Below are 18,185 nucleotides of genomic sequence, written 5' to 3'. Positions count from 1 at the left end.
CAGCTGTTTTGCTGGGCTACGATTCAGCACGCACGAAGAGTGATGTCACCCAATGGAGCCCTCAAGTCTGAGCCGTGGGAGAGAACAGGTGTCCTCCCTCCGTCCCAGGGGATCGAAGGGTAAAGCCAGGTGTCCTGGAGTGGTGGACCCACCTCCGATCCCCGAGGGGCTGCGTAAATACATGTTTAGGTCCGCACACAAAGGCTCAACCTCACTCATAACAATAGAAGTGCAGTGAAATTACCATCCTCCCTTCTCTCAGGAATTAAAATCCATAAATGAGAAAACACACAGTGTTGGCGCCACTGCGGGGAAACGGACACTCGGCATTGCTGATTCAGTTCCTTTTGCAACATTCCTGAAAGTCAGTCTCTTAGGCCACTTCGATCTCCTTTTTCCCACCATCATCTGCTTGGAGCAAGGTCGTGTCCCCGCCTTCTTTTTCGGCTGCCTGGAGACTGTCCAACCCAGCTCCATTCCAGACCCAGCTTTCGGGAGCCTGGAAGACCCAGGCAATGTGTGCCCATGCTCAGGTGACCCAAGAGAGCCGGCTGGGGCGTGGCATTGATGCCTAGGGAATGACCAAGCTCTAATTCTACTTTTAGCAGAATCTTTCCATTTTTTATTACTCAGTTTACAATGGCTTCTAATTATTTTGTGATTTGTTCTCTATTAGTTATTAAGTATATTTAATTTCCAAAATACAGAGATTCTAGTTTTCTTTTTTTATTTCTGTATTAATTGCACTGTGGCTGAGGAATACATTCTATAAAAATTAAATCCTCTGAAATTTGTGGCTCAGTAAATGGTCATTTTATATATGTGTGTATGAGTGGGAAGGTGTATTCTGTAGTGGTTGTGTGCATTGTTCTACATTTTCTAATCATGGTGTTCAAATCTTCTCTATACTTATAAATTTTTTGTCTATTTGAACTATTGGTTACTCTTACAGGGAAATTTGTTCTGATTTTTTTAAATGTATTTTGAGGTTACAATAACAAATGCATAAAAACAATTCTTGTGCCTTCCTGGTGAATTGAACTCTTATAAAGTGTTCACTTTTATCTCAAATATTTTTATAGTATATTTTATCTATTTTTTTTTAATTTTAAAGAGATTTATTCTGAGCCAAATTTGAGGACCATGACCTGGAACCACTGCCAAGAGGCCTTGGGCAAGTGGACTCGCTGTGGCTGGTTTGGTTTTTATACATTTTAGAGACAAGGGTTATGGGTAAAGCCATCAATCAATGTGTGGGAGGCATACATTGGTTTGGCCCAAAATATTTTATCTAATATTAATATTACATTAGCTTTTAGTGTGTACATGAAGTATGTTTTTATATTCTTTGTCATGTTTTTTGTTCCCTTATGTGTTTTTTTGTTTGTTTGTTTTTTGGTTTTTTTGGGTTTTTTTTGAGACAGAGTCTCACTCTGTTGCCCAGGCTAGAGTGTCGTGGTGTCAGCCTAGCACACAGCAACCTCAAACTCCTGGGCTCAAGCGATCCTCCTGCCTCAGCCTCCCGAGTAGCTGGGACTACAGGCATGTGCCACCAGGCGTGGCTAATTTTTTCCATATATTTTTAGTTGGCCAATTAATTTCATTCTGTTTTTAGTAGAGACAGGGTCTCGCTCTTGCTCAGGCTGGTTTTGAACTCCTGACTTCAAGCGATTCCCCAGCCTCGGCCTCCCAGAGTGCTGGGATAACAGGCATGAGCCACCACACCCTGCCCTGCCCTGCCCATATGTCTTAATGCCTTTTGTAAACACAGTTGGGATTTTTTAAATCCATATACAGACCACATTTTATTTATACATTCATTCATGCATGGATGGACACTTGTTATAAATTTTAGAGACCAATTGTTACTAGCAGGAAAGATCTACTGCTGGCCTCTACCCCCTAGGTCCTATTTTTAAATGGATGCTAGTTCTAGTACTTATATTAGAAGCACACTGGCTCCAGTAGAGGCTGGCAAACTCAACAGGTCAAATCTGTGCCTGTTTTTTATAAATAAAGTTTTACTTATAAAACTCATTCATTTATTATCTATGGTTGCTCTCATGCTGCAAGAGCAGAATTGAGTAGCTGCCCCAAAAGTCATGTGGCAAAGCCAAAAGTATTTCCTATCTGACTCTTTAAGAAAAAGCTTACTGTTCCCAGAGCTGTAGTAACAAACAGACCCCAAAATTACTAACAGCTCAAACACGAATTTATTTTTCTTCCATGTAGCAGTCCACAGTGGGCAGCTTTCCCACTGTTTAATCCACACACACAGGATGCTTCTAGCTCAGGGTTCTGCAATGCCCTGGGGATACCATAGCATTTGCCTGGGGCTGGTAGAAAGGGAAAGAGACCCTGGAGGGGACACCCCTACTTATTTAGGCTTGACCCACAGGTGGCATGTATTATTCCTGTATGATCCATTAGTAAGAACGAGGTGCCTAACAATGTCTAGATGTTGAAAAGGACGGCACATTTGGTCCCTGACTTTGCAGCTTCCTCTCGGGGACAACCCTAAGCCACTAACTTTAGTGGGCAGCCAGCTGTCTTGGCCATGGCAACACCAAGCAGAGAAGACACTACAGATAGAAGAGGACTTCAGCCTGACACCACCCAGACAAAATATTACATTGTCACATCCTCAACGTGAGAACGTGGTCCTGAAACAGTGAGCAAGGCAGCTTGGACCAGCACCGAATGATAGAATCAGGACTTCTAAAGAGTCAGATAAAGCGAGATATTATGAAGCAGGGAGATCGTCTACCCCTGAAATGGGGCACAAAAAGGGGGAGCATCCTCAGCGTGCTCGGCCCAGCTCCCGGAGTTTCACCTGGGTCAAGAATTGAGCATCATGGGTGTATCAACTCCCTGATACGATCTGAAAGTTTGTACATCTACTTACATTTTTTCCTGAGCTTTCTAAAGATTCCAATGATTCCCTGATCAAAAGACAGAAAAAGGTTACAGACCAAACTAAGTCTGCTCTAAAATTCCTTCCCGCCCCTGAAATTTGCTGAATGGAGGTATAAGTAACCCATCTCAATGAGTCTTATTTGACAGAAATGCACACACAGCCACGCCTTTTGGTTTTTGCTTTGTCACTTTATTCATTACTTCATGATAACCTCATTTATCTGACTCGTGAGAGGTCCTGAGCCTAATTCTGGCACTTGGTACCAGTCGAAGGCCAGATCTCATTGAGTTTCCCTATCCAAGCCCAGAAATCAGTGGTAAAAAAATAAAAGGAGAAGCCCCAAGCCAAGTAATAAAACTCTGGGAGGGCAGGATGGGGCAGGGGCAGATGACCTGCCACCAAGGCTGAGGAGGAAGAGTCATCTGGCACCCTGAGTTCATCGTCTCAGCCACGCTAGCCCCAAGGTGGAGTCTTCACTGGCATGACCCTGGCTCCCAAGCTTCAGTACAAGAGCTGGTAAGTAGTGGCACTGTTCTTGGAGCCCGTGATCAGATACTGGTTGTCGGGGGACATGTCACAACACAGGATTTCAAAAGGCTCCACTACCTAGAAGAGAGGAGGGACCAAAAGAGGGTCACACACAGAGACAAGGCTTGGGCCAGACACGAAGGCTCCACCCGGGGCTGTTGCAAGGCTTAGCGTAGACCTAAGGTCAGTCTGAAGACAGGGAGTCCACAGGAACTCAAGTCCTCAATGCCCCACACTAGGAACTGGCCCTGGACACCTCTCAGAGGGACTTTCCAGCACACCCGGGGATCTGACCCAAGGGATCTGGGTCATACGCCCCGAGTGCCTGGGCTTGCGAACCCTTCCTCCTAGTACCTCAAACGACTTCTGTAGAGAAGCCGCCTGGAAGAAGTTGATGGACGTATCTGTTGTGGCCACAAAAAAGCTCCCTGGAGAAGGAAAGAATGGATGGAGAGGACAGAGACTGAGCCTGAAATCCAGTTCCAGCTCTGTCCTCGACTAGCTTAGGGAAAGGGCAATTCTTTCTCTGCCTCAGTTTCCCTGCCTATGACAATCAGAGACGCAACCCAAGCTGTTGGCCTTATCTGCTCCCACCCTCTTGCCATGCACAGGATCGTGGTGAGTGTCACTGAACGGAAGGACGATCAGATGGGGCTCCGTGCCCTTTCTGTCTGCCTGTGTCTTCGGGCTGCCATGCTGTCTAGGACGCTGCCGTCCTATGACAGAGGGGGCCAGAAGAGAAAAGGGATGGGGGTGACCCAGAGGTGTCACCTGGCTTTTCACTCACCAGAGGAAGCGAACTTGATGTTGTGGTGGTGGTAGTATTTTTGTGCGACAGTCTTAAACCAATCGTCCCGATGAGTGTGTAAGATGAAAATACTGCCCGTCCTCAAGCCCGCTAGGACCCACTCCTCGCTGGGGTCATGGGTGATGCTTAGGATCTGCATGGAGGAAGGTTTGGGGTCAGCACTCAAAGTTGCCTACGCCACAGCTCCTTTGTGCCCACCCTCTTGGAAATCGGACCCCAGCCCTGCCGCTCCGCCGGGGCCCAGCCAGGCACCTCGTAATGTAAGCAACACTGCCGCAGCATCCGGTAGGTCCTCAGGTCCCAGGAATACAGGATGGTGTCTTCGCCTCCCGTCCAGAACTTGTTGCCTGCGACCTCAATCCGTCGAGACCCGGACTTGGGGATGTCATGCTTCCTGGCGGGAAAACCACTCAGAGGTTCACCAATGGGTTTGGGGGCCCTGGAAGCTTCAAGGGGCCAGAGGTACCCCCGCCCCCTCGCTGCCTCGCCTCGCCCTGCTGCAGAGGGGGGAAGGTGAGGCCTCGTTGTCGAGTCCACCCCCGGCTGCACCCGAGCGGCTCTGGAGAGAGGCCATACCTGACCAAGATTTGGTTGTGCACATCCCAAATCTCCACACATCCTTTGAAACAAGCGAAGCAGAGGCGGGCATCATGGGAGAGAGCCAGGGAAGGGCACATGGAGTTTGCAGTGGGCAGGTGTACTCGAACTCGGGGCGTGGGTGCCAGGTCCCAGACAGTCAGGGTCTGCCTCTGCGACAGACCCCCCGTGATCAGGCTCTGCTCATCGGGAAACAGCTTGCAGGTGAAGACAGAGTCATTCGGGTCCTGTAGGAACAGTTCACACTCTTAGGTCCCCCCGCAGCCCTGTCTGGGGTCCCCAAGCCCTGCTTGAATACCCCGCACCTGAAGATCCAGCTGGGCCTGAGGGGCGCTGTCCGTGGCATGCAGAGCACTCTTGTCCCACACCTTGATGCAGCCGGTGCCACACGTGTACACGTGGTGTGTTGAGCGACTGATAGCAACAGCAAAGACTCTCTTTCCATGGCCGAGTGTGCCAACCTTCCAGGTAGTCCACGGGGCCCTCCGTGTAACCACGACATTATCTGGAACAAGGGGCTGGGGAGGGGGGCAGGTGGCAATGAGAGGCCATGGCCCTGCCTTCTGTGGGGCCAGCCTGCCCCTGTGCTCCAGCCAACTCCTATCCACCCACCCTCCCACCCAACAGCAGAGCCTGGCTCCGGGTTCCCTAGGTCACAGCTCTTGAAGAAGTGACACTGTGAGCAGAAGCCCTACTCAGGATGAGGGGAGAAAGAAAGCCTAGTTCAAAAGAAGCAGGAGCCCCAGAACACCCTTCACCTGTGGGACTGAGAGTGTGAACACATGGCTTCTTGATTAGGGGTAGGGGGAAAGGCTCCTGAGTGTTAATAAAATAAAACAAAAGAAGACACTTACAATTTTGCTGAGCAGTGAGTAGACTTCTGCACTGGGAGGGCGCAAGTGAGGCCAGCCTGCAGGGACACGGTGACACCCGACCGGCGCCTCAGTGGGTGTCTCGCAGCAGAGTCACCCCGTATAGGGAGAAGGCTGCTCTCAACTCGGCCCATCCCTAGGTCTGCATCTGTGGCCAACCTTGGGCCACCACCCCTGCCCGCCCACACAGCCACAGGTACTTACCATACTCATGTCCTGGTGGTAGGTGGCTATGGCGAACAGAGAGGGGAGAGGGAGGAGACATACGTGAGACGTGAGCTCTGTGCCCGTGTCCCCTGCACCCAGGACAGCTCGCTGCCCCCACCCAGTCTTATTCCAGCGACACTCACCTTGGGCCAGCCACGGCTTCGTCTCCTACTTCCACTTTGGAGGAGTAAGTGGCCTGGAGCTCAGACAAGCCCAGGGCCCGGCGGTTCCACTGCTGCTGGGTGACAGCGGTCAACTCTTGATAAACAGGCTGGTGCTGTGTCAGGGAGTCTGCGTCATCCGGGGAGTCCGCGTCGTCTGTGGACTCTGTGTCACCCGGGGAGTCCGCGTCATCTGTGGACTCCGAGTTGTCCTGGGAGTCCGCAATGTCCAGGTAGTCCACGTCGTACGGGAAGTCCACATTGTCCGAGTCATCTGGGCAGTGCAGGGGCTCCCGGGACATCCTATGCAGACGGTCCGATTGCTGCTGCCCTTGTTGCCCATGATGATTGGAAATACCAGAACTTTCTGGAACATTCCTCCTCTCCTCTGGTTCATCGTGAACCCTAGGCATACCAAATGAGTTCTTTTTCTTCGCTTTGCTCATGTTCCTAGATCAGTGAAGTGCCTGGGCCACCCGGCTCTAGGGCTTGAGAAATGAACCTGCCAAACAGATCCCGGGGTCCCAACGCGTCCTGATGCCTGTGGCAGGAAAGAGAACAGAGGCGGCTCTGCTGGAGTGCCGTCTAGGGTCGCCAACTCACTTTTTATATTAAATGTTGGCAGCCATGGTGTTCCGGGGTCAAAGTTTCACGCAGACGCTTTGAGATGTTCATGCCCGGTGTATTTTCCTTTTACACACATGTAGACTGCATTTCTACTCATATAAAATCAAACTCACCCTTTAATCTGGCTAGACACATTTCACCCCAGGGCTCAACCCCAAGGTAAGCAAAACAGCAACAGGAAGCTCCATGCACTCCACAGGGTCTGTCACCCCCTAGAGGGACAGCGTGGAGGAACTCCAAGAGCTCTGAGGAAGACTGAGATGCTCTGTTTGGAGGGGGCAAGGTTGTATTAAAGAATGATGATGAGGTCAGCTTGGGGATGATAATATTTCCTACTTTATGGGGTCATTCTTAGAAGTGGATGAAATCGGGCATGTAGAATGCTCGGTGTTGGATAGGGCAAATAGTAAGTGGAAGACATAATCGTACGCTTCTTTGTGGAAGGTTCTATCACAGTCTGTCTGCCCAGCAGTCAGCCCTAGGGAGGCCGTGGGGAGACCCAGGGTTCTATTAACAGAGCAGATTAGAAGCCTCAGGGACAAAACAACAGGTAGATATGGGAGGGGATTGTCCAGTTGGAGCCAATGGCTTCACAGTCGCGCTCCGTCGACAGCCCTCGGGCTGGCGGGCACCCTCTCACGGAGCCCTACAGCGGGCGGCAGGGGGAGCCCTGGCTGCCTGCCCTGGGGAAGATGCAGGGGACGGTTTTCCTGCCCTCCTTATGTGTTTGACCGTGAACTAAATGCTTGACATAGGTGATCTCATGTTATCCTCAAACTGTGTGCGCCACATTTCATAGATTTTAAAAACTGGAGCTTGGAGCAGGTGAGCTTCGGGTCTATGATCCAACAGCCAGAAAACACAAAGAGGAGGTTCAAACCCTCTCCGGTCTGGCTCTAAACTGCCTCTTTTCCCACCTCCTTGTTAGAGGGTGGAAGGCAATGTCCACCACAACTACCGATACAGTTACCCTTTGACCCAGCACTTCTACTTTTTAAGCAATTATCCTACAGATGTGCTTGGATATATGCAAAACAACAGATGTACAAGGTAGAACATTACAGCAGTGTTTGTGACAGATGACTGGCCAAAACCCAAATGAGGGGACTGGTGCAGTAAGTTAGAGCACAGCTAACATAGCAGAACAGGATGCAGCTACTAAAGAAGACAAGGAGACCAGCGTTGATATGCAAAATTCCAAGGTGGAGGGGGGAGAAATGCAAAGTTCAGAAAATGTGCAAAATATGCAACTTTTGTGCAAAAGAAGGATGGAAATTAAAAGTTATCTTTGTGTACGTTTGCATGCACATAAGAAATTAGGAAGAAGGCCGGGCATGGTGGCTCACGCCTGTAATCCTAGCACTCTAGCAGGCCGAGGGGGGATAATCACTCAAGGTCAGGAGTTCTAAACCAACCTGAGCAAGAGCAAGACTCCGACTCTACTAAAAATAGAAAGAAATTAATTGGCCAACTAAATATACAAAAAAATTAGCCTGGCATGGGGGCAAATGCCTGTAGTCCCAGCTACTCAGGAGGCTGAGGCAGGAGGATCACTTGAGCCCAGGAGTTTGAGGTTGCTGTGAGCTAGGCTGACACCACGGCACTCTAACCAGGGCAAAAGAGTTCGGAAAGGGAAAGGGGGAAAGGGAAAGGAAAGGAAAGGGAAAGGAAAAAGGACAGGACAGGACAGGAAGAAAGAAAGAAATTAGGAACAGTGGTTGCCTTTTGGCAAATAGGAAATTGGCAAATAGGAAAGAAGAATGGGAGGGAGATTTGTCACTGCATAACTTGGTACACTCTTTGCATATTTGTGGATATTTGAACCTAAGTTAAAAATTGTTGGACCTGGAGCCTCTTTCTCAGCCAAGTCCTTTCTTTCTCATCTTCCCCCAAATGATAATCCTATGGTTCTTAGTTATTTAGATGACGTAACACGCTCTCCCTGTTACCAATCAGGCCTCCCTTAAGCAGAGACACCAGGGCAGAGTGCGGAGCGTGGACACTCCCAGCCCAGAGTGGTGGACCAGCTGCTCACACTCACCTTTGGGGGCTGGGTAAAGCTAAAGGCAGTGAAACTATTTAACCAGGACTTTAGAACTCAAATTAACCAGAATTTCACCCTAAGAATAAGATAAGGCTTTCTAGAAAGAGGAGAAGTCAATATCACCAATTCCTATCTCTTCTCCCTCCCAGAGCTGGGAATAGAGACCCCTGCCCTTACGAGACAAATCTCTTTCCAAAACTTCACAAAATGCTGGTCGTGCAAATGCGGGGGAGGGGGTCGCGCAAATCCCCCCTGGCAGGGAACTCACCTCTGAAGGCAGAAGTCAAACCCTAGAGACAGAAAGTCAGCTGAGTGCCAGCTAGGCTCGGCAGCCCCCTCTCAGGCCCCAGACCCTCCCTTCGACACCCAGGCACTGCCCCTGGCCTCCAGCGCAGCCATTTTTAAACCTTAACAATGGATCATCAAGCCCGGGCCAGAACCTGCGTCAGGTATCTGGCCCTGAATGGTTTGTCAATCACCCAGGAGTGGCCACACCCCCCTGTGCTTAGCCATAGCTGGCAGCCAGGGTTCTTGGCTGGGGTAAGTCAGGGATCCACCAAATAAGTTCATGTCGAGAGGCAAGATGGAGAAATTTTTAGGGGCGTAAGTCTTTGGATTGGATTAGAGCCGCCCTGCAAGAGCAGAGTTTGGGCAAAGAAGGAGAGTTGAGTTGGGCTGTTCACACGAGCCAACTAAGAGGCAAAGTCTGACCTCCAGGTGAGGCCGCTTTGCTCCTGAGGCTGATCGGGGCTGAAGCCAATATGTGATTATGGAAGGGAGGTGGGCCCACTTTCCTTTTGTGCTCCCTGCTTTGGCCCAAACTTGCCTGGCTCTGTGCCTGTCATCTTTTACCAATGTCCCTGAAAGCAAAGACTGAGGAAGACTTTCTTTTTCATGGCTGTCCCATCCAATGGTTCTTAAATGTGAGCACACATCAGAATCCCCCGGAGGGCTTGTTAACACAGTGCTGCGCCCACCCCTAGAACTTCTGATCCTGCAGGTCTGGAGTGGACCCAAGTGTATTTCCAAGTTCACGGCAGTCCTGCTGCTGGTCTTAGGACCACATCTGAGAAGCACTGCATGACCCTTGGTCTGCTGGTCCCTTTCTGGAAGGCGGGAAAGGATGGTGAGGCCGGATGCCTCTCCTGCTCTGCTGCCCACTCTGCCCCCTGCCCCGGACCAACCCCCAAACTACTCTGTCCTCTCCTCGGTGGCTTCTTGTCTGTTGGCTTCCTTCTCTTGCAGCAGAAGTCCTGCTACTACTTAGAAGTATTTTACCACCTCTGACCTCCAATCTCCAAAGCTCTGTCTCTCCCTTCCTCCTCACACAACACTTGTCCCTAAAACTTCTGTGGCTGCCTACTGCCTTCAAGATCATCCCTCCACTCCTCCACCTAGTATTTAAAAATCCACCCCCACCTACCTTTTCCCTGCTTGTACCCTATATTCCTGCCAAGCCTCACGCCCAATGTGTTGAGTGTACATTTCCATGCTGGTGCTTTGCTTGTACTCTTCCCGAATCCAGGAATGCTATTCCTTGCCCACTTACGGGTCACATGTGTGCTTCCATGCACTGAGTCCCGGATGCCAGGGACCAGAAGGCAGGTTGAGGCCAGATTTGGGAGCTCCAATATGAGAAGGAGGATGGGGGTTATACACACATAAATTCCCATCCTGACATGTGATCCATTTTTGGTGAATTATTTCTTTTGTCATTTTCACAGGAAATGCAACAGTGAGGCATAGAGGCATAGATTTTATCCCCAATTTGGAAATGTGAGAATTAATTCAGGGGGTCAGAACCTCACAGATACATGCCCAGGATGTCACTAAATGGGCAGAAGAGCGAGCTGGGATGCAAATCCAGGCCTAGAGGACCTTTCCAAATGTGTTTATGAGCAAGCCTCATTGAATCACAGAAGTTCTTTACATATTCTGATTATGAATCCTTTGTCAGATACGTGTGTGACAGCTGTCCCCTGCCAATCTGTGGCATGCCTTTAACTCTCTCAGTGGTGTCTTTGGATGAATTCATTTTAAGAAGTTCTATCGAGTTTATCTTTTATTTTATAATTAATTCTTCTTTAGTCTTATTTTGGAAGTGTTTGCCGATCCCAACATCATAAAGCTATATGCGTTTTTGTTTACTTCTAGAAGCTTCACTATTTTACCTTTCATATTTACATCTACGAAATTTAGGACCCTGGCAACATCTGGAATGTGGTGCAGGAAAAACAGACAGCCCTGAATGGAAGCCTGGGCCTCTCGGGAGAGGGAGCACTCAGGGTGGTGAGAAGCCCGGGCCTGCCACTGCCAAGCAGCGGGGGCTCTGACAGGTTACCTGTGCCTCAGTTTCCTCATCTATAAAATAGACTTGGCAGGATTATATCCTTCCTGAAGCAGCAGATTCAGGTTAATAGATCCAGAAGTTAATAAGGGCTTTGATGATTCCAGATTTCAAATAAATGCTCATTGACAGCAGTTCTTGGAGGCCTCAGGAGAGAAAAAGAAGTGAGAAAGGTTGGTGGGAGGACCCTTGTCATCAGGGAGTGCAGCCCTTGGAGGAAAGGACTTCTAGAAGGGGTATGGGGTCTGGATCACTATACGGGGCATGCCTTAGCTTACTCTCACAGCTGCTCCAGGAGGGAAGTTTACATTTAAGGAAACTGAGGCACAGAGAAATAAGTGATTTGCTTATAGTCACACAGCAAGGAAGTGCTGGAGTGAGGGTTTGGGCCTAGGTTCAACCTGCACAACTCCACATGGTCCTCTACCTGGCTGCGGGGAGAGGGAGGAGGAACAGGGACCATCTGTCTTCAGCAACCTGGCCAGGGTGGCTTCTGTGCACGCTTGGACAAGATGCCAGATTGCTAAGAATGAAGTGTCACATCCTGGTAGACATGGAGGTGAGGGAGTGAGTAGAGTGCTCAGCTGAGACAAAGAACTGGAGGCAGCCCATGGGGTGCCGGGGTCAGGAGGGCAGTGGTTCTCAAACCCAGAGGCAAGGTAAAGGCAACCGAGTGCTTTAAAACCAGCTAGATGGAGAGACAGCACGTCCTGTTGTACCTCAGCTGTGTCTTTGGATGGAGGGACATGGTTGGTGCGGGTGCAACTGGTGGGACTCCCTGGATCAAAGCTGTCTGAACCAGGGTGCAGCTGCTTCTGGGCAGAGAAAGCAAACAGGGCCGATGATGTCATCAAACACATCTGAGCGTCTCCCCCCTCGCCCACCACCTCTCCACGCAAGGGGGCAGTTGGCACATCTGGCACTGAGGACACAAGGCCGAGCCCACCACCTGGCCATGACCCTTGTGGATGTCAGGCTTTTAGGGAAAATGGACCGCTGAACTGGAGATTACAAAGCAGAGTGGAAAGTGACACGGTGGGGGCGGGGGATGTAACAGGGCTGCAGGAGCAGAGACAAGGGCACGTGACCCCCTAGTAGAAGGTGGCAGGCAACAGGTGAGATCTGAGACACGAAGGATGGAGGGCTTAGTGGGGTGGAGGAGAGCAAAGGAGAATGTTCTAGGCAGAGAAGAGCAGGTGCTAAGGTTTGGAGGAGTATATTATAGCAACTGGGAGAGTTTTCTAGGGGCAGGAGCACAGACGGTGTGAGCTGTGATGGCAGGAAGGGCAGGAACGTGTGTTCCTTTCTGGGGAGAGTTGGGAGGCATTTGGGGGGCTCTAAGCATGGGAGACATGATCAGACCTGGGTTTCGGAAGGAGGACTCGGCTTGTTCCCCTGTGGATAGACTGGGGGAGGGGTAAGACAGGAGGCCGGGACCCAGTTAAAAGAAAAAGACGTTCAGCATCACCACTAGTCATCAGGGAAATACAAATCAAAACCACAACGAGATACCACTTCATACTCACTAGAATGGCTATAACAAAAACAACCAAAACCACAGAAAAGAACAAATGTCAGCAAGAATGTAAAGAAACTGGAATTCTCATACATTGCTTATAAGAATGCAAAATGGTGCAGCCATTGTGGAAAACAGTTTGGCAGTTCCTCAAAAAGTTAAACATAGAGTTACCATCTGACCCAGCAATTCCTCTCTTAGATACAGATCCAAAAGAACTGAAAACAGGGACCCCCAGCAGATTCTTGTACACCAATGTTCATAGCAGCAATATTCACAATAGCCAAAAGTGGGAACAACCCGAGTGTCCATCAACAGATGAACGGATAAACATAATGTACTATATTCCTACAGTGGAATATTATTCAGCCATGAAAAGGAACAAAATACCAATACATGCTACAACATGGACACACCTTGAAGACATTAGGCTAAGTGACTAGCAGCCAGGCACAAAAGTCCACGAATTGTATGACAGAAAGTACATTAGTAGTGATTGCCAGGGGACTGGTGGGGGGATGGGAAGCAACTGCTTAATGGGTAGGGGGGTTCCTTTTGGGTGATGAAAAAGTTCTGGAACTAGACAGTGCTAATGGTTACTCAACATGGTCAATGTACCTCATGGCACTGAACTGTACACTTTAAAATAGTTAAAATGGTAAATTTCACGTTATGTGTATTTTACCACAACAAAGAAACAAAAGCAGACATAGGGTCATGAGTTAAAGGCCCTGCAAGTCCCAGTAGCATTTTTCCTTCTTCCTCTTCAGCAAACTCCAGGCAGTTTGGCCGGTGGTTTTCTTACCTTTGCTGCCCTAGAAGAGTCAGTCAGCTGCAGGTGCCCCTAGGCAGCTACAGTCAAATTGGGAGGAGGGACCCTACCCCCTGGCCAGCCACCGCCGCAGCCTGGAGCGCGAGTCATGGGGCAGGACCGCAAACGTCGGCCCCAGATCTGCATTTGGGGGCTGCGCGCCCCCTGGTGGGCAACTGGAGAGCAGCCCCCTCATTTCCACCTGCGAGGCCTCGCTCGCGCCCCAGTTCACTCGCTGGCTGCTTCAGGTACCGTCCCCTACCCCGAAAATCTCTTTTTCCGCACAGTGGCCCGGGGGATTTACCTGGACGCTTGTTGTTGATGGAAATGCATAAACCATATAACTATCCACAGGCGCAAAACACTTCTTTCCCCGACGGATTCACGTCGTCATCCGCGCCACCGAAGCGTGCTACCGAGCGAGCGTGCTCGAGGCCCGCTGAGTCCCGCACACCAGCAGCGCCAAGGAGACTGAGAGCGCGGGGCAGGCGGGGACACCGCGCAGAGGACCCAGTGCGGACGGACGGGGACCAGGGAGGCCGGCAAGGGGGCGGTGGCGTTTGAGGGAAGCTTAGGGTGGGAGGGGAAGAGCGCTCCAGGTGGAAGGGACAATGCGCGGCCAGGCCCTGCTCACGGTTCGCCTGGCCCCTGATGCTTCCTCAATATTGCTCCCTCCCTGTCACTCCTTGCGCCTCAACAGAGCGCCCTGCTCACGGGCAGGAGCGTGGTGGCGCCGCTCTTCCAGGAGCACGGTGGCATATCCCCGGTGCATCGCTCTTCCCGCCACCTGGCCCCCCCAACTGTGCTCTGGGACACCTGGACTCCGGACTCCTGCATTCTCATTTCTGCCCTGGATCCGCCTCTTTCCTCCCAAGGGACCTTTATGCAAAGCTCCCAGCCCGGTCACTCGCAGGGGCCTGCCGGCGACTGCCCCCTCCCCCACAGTCCTCCCCAGCAGCTCTACTTATGTGGCCTCTGAGCAAGACTTGAAGGAAAGTTGGCGGTGGCTGCACTAACCATTCCTTCCGACTCTGGCCTGCAGGGCGCGGGGTGGCCCGTTAGGCAAAGCCAGTCCGGAGCGCCCCCAGGCCTCGGGGTCCCTGGGCTCATCTCCGCCCACCCTACTCCGCTGGAGACTTCCCACCGTCAGCTTGGGTGGGGACTGTTGTTGCAGGGCTACTCCTCCGGCTCCGGGCAGGGGACGAGCCCCCTCGCGTGGCCCAGGGGACAGGGCGGCTTCCCTCCTGGGTTTTCTTCCTGCTCCCGGAGAGTGGGGCGTGCGCCAGGCCACCAGGGACCAGCGGGGGCGGGGGCAGAAGGGCTTCTCGGGGCTCCCTGGGGCTCCCCTATGCACAACGACGCGGGCGCAGGGCCCCGCGTCCCTGCCCCCTTCCATGCTGGGCAAAGCCGAGGCCCAGAGAGGGTGAGACAGACCCGCCGGGCGACCACGCGCCAGCCCCAGCCTGGGAGCACGTGAGCTGCGCCGCTCCAAGGCAATGGCAGGGTAGGGACAGGCCCACACGCAGGGGGACGACAACAGAACAGCCTCTTACCGTGGTGGGCCACGCTACGGACAACCAGCGGAGAGAGGCTCAGGGCAGCCCTGGAGTCCGCGGAAGGCTTCTTGGAGGCTGGGCTTGGGCTGAGCGTGGGTGGGATTTCGGTGGCCCGTAGGAGGTGGGGGCCACGCTTCAGGAACTCTGGAGCCACTTGGAGACCAGCCTGCACAGTGGGAGATCAAACAGGAGCAGGGGCAGGCTGAGGCCCAGAAGCAGGGGCAGGCTGAGGCCCAGAGGCCTGAAAGCAGAGCTGGCTCAGACCCTGGGCAGGAGCCCTGGTCTGTAGCGTGTAGTGTGGCCTGCGAGCAAGGGGAAGGGGGCCCCAGGAGGCCGAGGTTGGTTCATCTGAGATTCCCCAGCCTGTGGCCAAGCTCTGGCCTGTGGAAAGGGCCTGCCAGTGGTCCTGGAATTGAATGGAATGTGGTGGGGGAAGATGTCCTCGCCCTTGTCAGGCCAGAAGACACAGACAAAAGGGGGGAGTGGAGACTTAAGAGGCACAGAGGACAGGAGAGAATACAGAAGCCTCTTCTCAGAACCCCCAGCCCGACTGCAGAGAGAGGGCTGCCAGCCCGCAGGAAGCTGTGCTGATAGCACTGGAGCCCTGCCCCCAGCTCATGGACACCCCCCAGCTCGTGGACACCCCCCAGCTCGTGGACACCTCCCAGCCCGTGGACACCCTGCTGGCGCCTCTCACCAGGCTCCCCCCAGCCATGTCCTCCTCTGAGCTTCCATTCCCACCCCCACCCCCAACCTGGTCAGGACAGGCCCAGATGTTCTCTGAGGGCTAGTGTGACAGGTCAGAGCAAGAGGGACAGAACAGACTGAAGGAGAAAGACTTTAATCCCCTCCCTTCCGGGCCCAGGCTCCAGTGCGGAAGAGGAGAGCTGCCTCTGTGTGGGGACAGGGGCCTTCTGTGGTGAGGTTCCTTGTTGTTCTTCTAAGGCCTCCCATGAACCCAGGCATCCTAGGACTGGGACAGTGAACAAGCTCTGTGGGAGCTTGTTCCCAGTGGGAGCTATAGGATATCAGGAGTACTGGGTGGTGGGGTCATGTGACTTCATACAGCTTGGAAGATGTTTAAGTACCTTCTTTTTGCCCTCCAATCTCCAGGGTCTGAACAGATGGTCCTGCTCTGAACAGTAGCAAGCCTGTGGGAGGAAGAAAACAGTCAGGGGCCATAGGGTGCTGGGACCAACCCCACTCTGCACTGACCAGAGGAACCAGAGACACAGAGAGGCCCAAGGTCACACAGGACATTGGCGGCAGATCTGGGATATCAGGTTCTGTCCTCAGTGATTTTTGATTCTCCTGGAGTCCCTGCCTTGGTCGTACCACAGCAGAGAAACTGGACCCTGCAGGATGCCAGGGCCAAAGGACTTCCTGAGCTCCCTCCCCTGTGTGCCGGCCCAGAGGCCTGCAGAGGCTGTCCCTGAGCCGGGAAGCTTGGGGGAGCCCTGGCCTTCTGACCTCTCCTCTGGCCTAGCTAAGAGATCACATCAGGTGATGATTTGCTGTGGGACTAGGGGGTGTCCCATCCCTAGGCCTCAGTTTCTCCATAAGTAAACAAAGGACTTGGACTCCCTGGCCTGGGGCCCTCCAGGGTCACACAGCATGTGGTGTAGAATTGCCCAGAGTTGTAGGACTGGGTGGTGATGGGGAAGAACAGTCCCACTCTCTACTCTCCTCAAGGTATGTTCTGGGGTGTCCAGGGTCTGTCTGCCTCTTCCTGTGCCCAGCTCCCAGGAAGCCCAGGGTGGGGTAGACTTACACAAGGGCATCCTTGGGACACTCCTGAGGTCCTACACCATGTCACTAGCTTTCTGACAGGAATGGCTGCTTTAAGTACTCAAGGCAGCACCCCTGGCCAACATTCCCTGAGCCACAGAGAGCAGCAGCAGGCGTCTGTGTGACGGGGTGGCCAGTGGGGTGTACCACGTGTGCCTCTATGTGTCTGGGGGTGGCGTCTGTGTCTATGGGAAGGTCTGTACGTGCAACTAGTTTATGCCTCTGGGAGAGAGATTTGGGGGCTTCCCGCATGCGTGCGCATCTGTGCGTGTGCGCGGCTGTGGCCATCAGACATGCGCACACACTCAAATGACAACCCCCATCGCCATCTCTGGGCAAGGCTCTGGCTGAGCATTTACCAGCAACAGGTAATCCAGTCCTCACAACCACACCTGGGAGGCAGGTTCTGTCATTACCCCATTTTACAGATGACAGAATAGAGGCCTGGAGATATGAAGACACTTCTCTGTGCCTCAGTTTCCTCATCTTTGTGCAAAAAAAAAAAATCCCAAACTTGGAAATAGGCAAAACTATGATTGTGTGGCTTTTAAATATATATGACACATTTCCTAAGCCATTTACCCCTAACTGTTCTCTGACCCTCCCAGGGGATACAATTTGGTTTGACTAACTCTGTAGCACTGATTGAACCCCAGCCCTTTCTCAGCCCCATGAACTTACAGCAAACCTACAGCAGACTTTAGGGTGGGACCATGTCATTTGCCCAGTTGAGAAGATAACCCTAAATGATTACAGTTTCATGACCATGCAAGACTAACCGATCTTGTTTCAAAAGCAGCCACCTTATTTCAACTTTCCTTTTCTAACTGAATATATATGAATCTCTTTATAATGCTCTTGGAACCAATTCTCTCATCTTCCTACTTATTCTATCATTTTATTTACAAACTCAAGAATGAAATGGATGCCAGTGAATGGCTTTGAGGAACATTCTTTTCCAACTGTGAAACGAGAATCGGTCACTGTCTTTGCCACCGTCACGCAGGGCTCAATCACAGTTTGAGATGTGCAAAAATTTTGTAACTTGCCAAGCTGATCTCCTGTGCTTGGGGCATCATTATTAATTTGCTTTTGCTACCCTTCTTTAGTGGGAACAAGCCTGTATTGTGCTGCGGTCCCAGCTCCCCCATCCCATGCCCACAGGTGACTGGGGGGCCCCTTCAGACCCCGTCCCTGCTCTCACCTGCACAGGTGTGCTGAAGAGAAGGCCCCAGGAGGCAGGTGACCAGGAGCAGCATCTGCAGGTGAGTCGTGGTGCAGGAGCCCAGGAAGGCCCTTGGTGCTGGCAGGTAAAGATGACCTGTTCAGCCCCACATCCTCCCACTCCCCTCACGTCCCTCCCTGGCCCAGTACATGATTGAGAATCTGAGATGATTCTATGGGAT

The 18,185-nt window shown here is 51.9% G+C and overlaps 1 protein-coding gene across 1 annotated transcript; it reads right to left on the bottom strand.

Annotated features, from left to right (window-relative positions):
• Positions 1-3,114: 3,114 nt before the first annotated feature.
• Positions 3,115-15,148, bottom strand: TLE7 (TLE family member 7). The gene is made up of 9 exons (XM_075995581.1): positions 14,989-15,148; positions 6,073-6,631; positions 5,882-5,952; positions 5,156-5,355; positions 4,830-5,077; positions 4,506-4,647; positions 4,233-4,386; positions 3,800-3,873; positions 3,115-3,523 (listed from the first exon to the last, which is right to left on the bottom strand). Exons 2-9 carry the CDS (start codon positions 6,534-6,536, stop codon positions 3,419-3,421), a joined length of 1,458 nt encoding a protein of 485 aa, XP_075851696.1. The 5' UTR covers positions 6,537-6,631; positions 14,989-15,148; the 3' UTR covers positions 3,115-3,418.
• Between the last annotated feature and the right edge of the window lie 3,037 nt (positions 15,149-18,185).

Source organism: Microcebus murinus, chromosome 20 (assembly GCF_040939455.1).
Source record: "Microcebus murinus isolate Inina chromosome 20, M.murinus_Inina_mat1.0, whole genome shotgun sequence".
NCBI lineage: Eukaryota > Metazoa > Chordata > Mammalia > Primates > Cheirogaleidae > Microcebus > Microcebus murinus.
This window is presented reverse-complemented; position numbering and strand designations above follow the sequence as displayed.

Bases quoted from the DNA above. Each gene is read 5' to 3' on its own strand.
- TLE7 (XM_075995581.1), bottom strand. From the start codon at position 6,536: ATGAGCAAAGCGAAGAAAAAGAACTCATTTGGTATGCCTAGGGTTCAC. The intron at 4,648-4,829 runs GTATGGCCTCTC...TTTTCCCGCCAG, and splicing joins CACAACCAAATCTTGGTCAG to GAAGCATGACATCCCCAAGT. The intron at 3,874-4,232 runs GTGAGTGAAAAG...TTCCTTCTCCAG, and splicing joins CATCAAGTTCGCTTCCTCTG to GGAGCTTTTTTGTGGCCACA.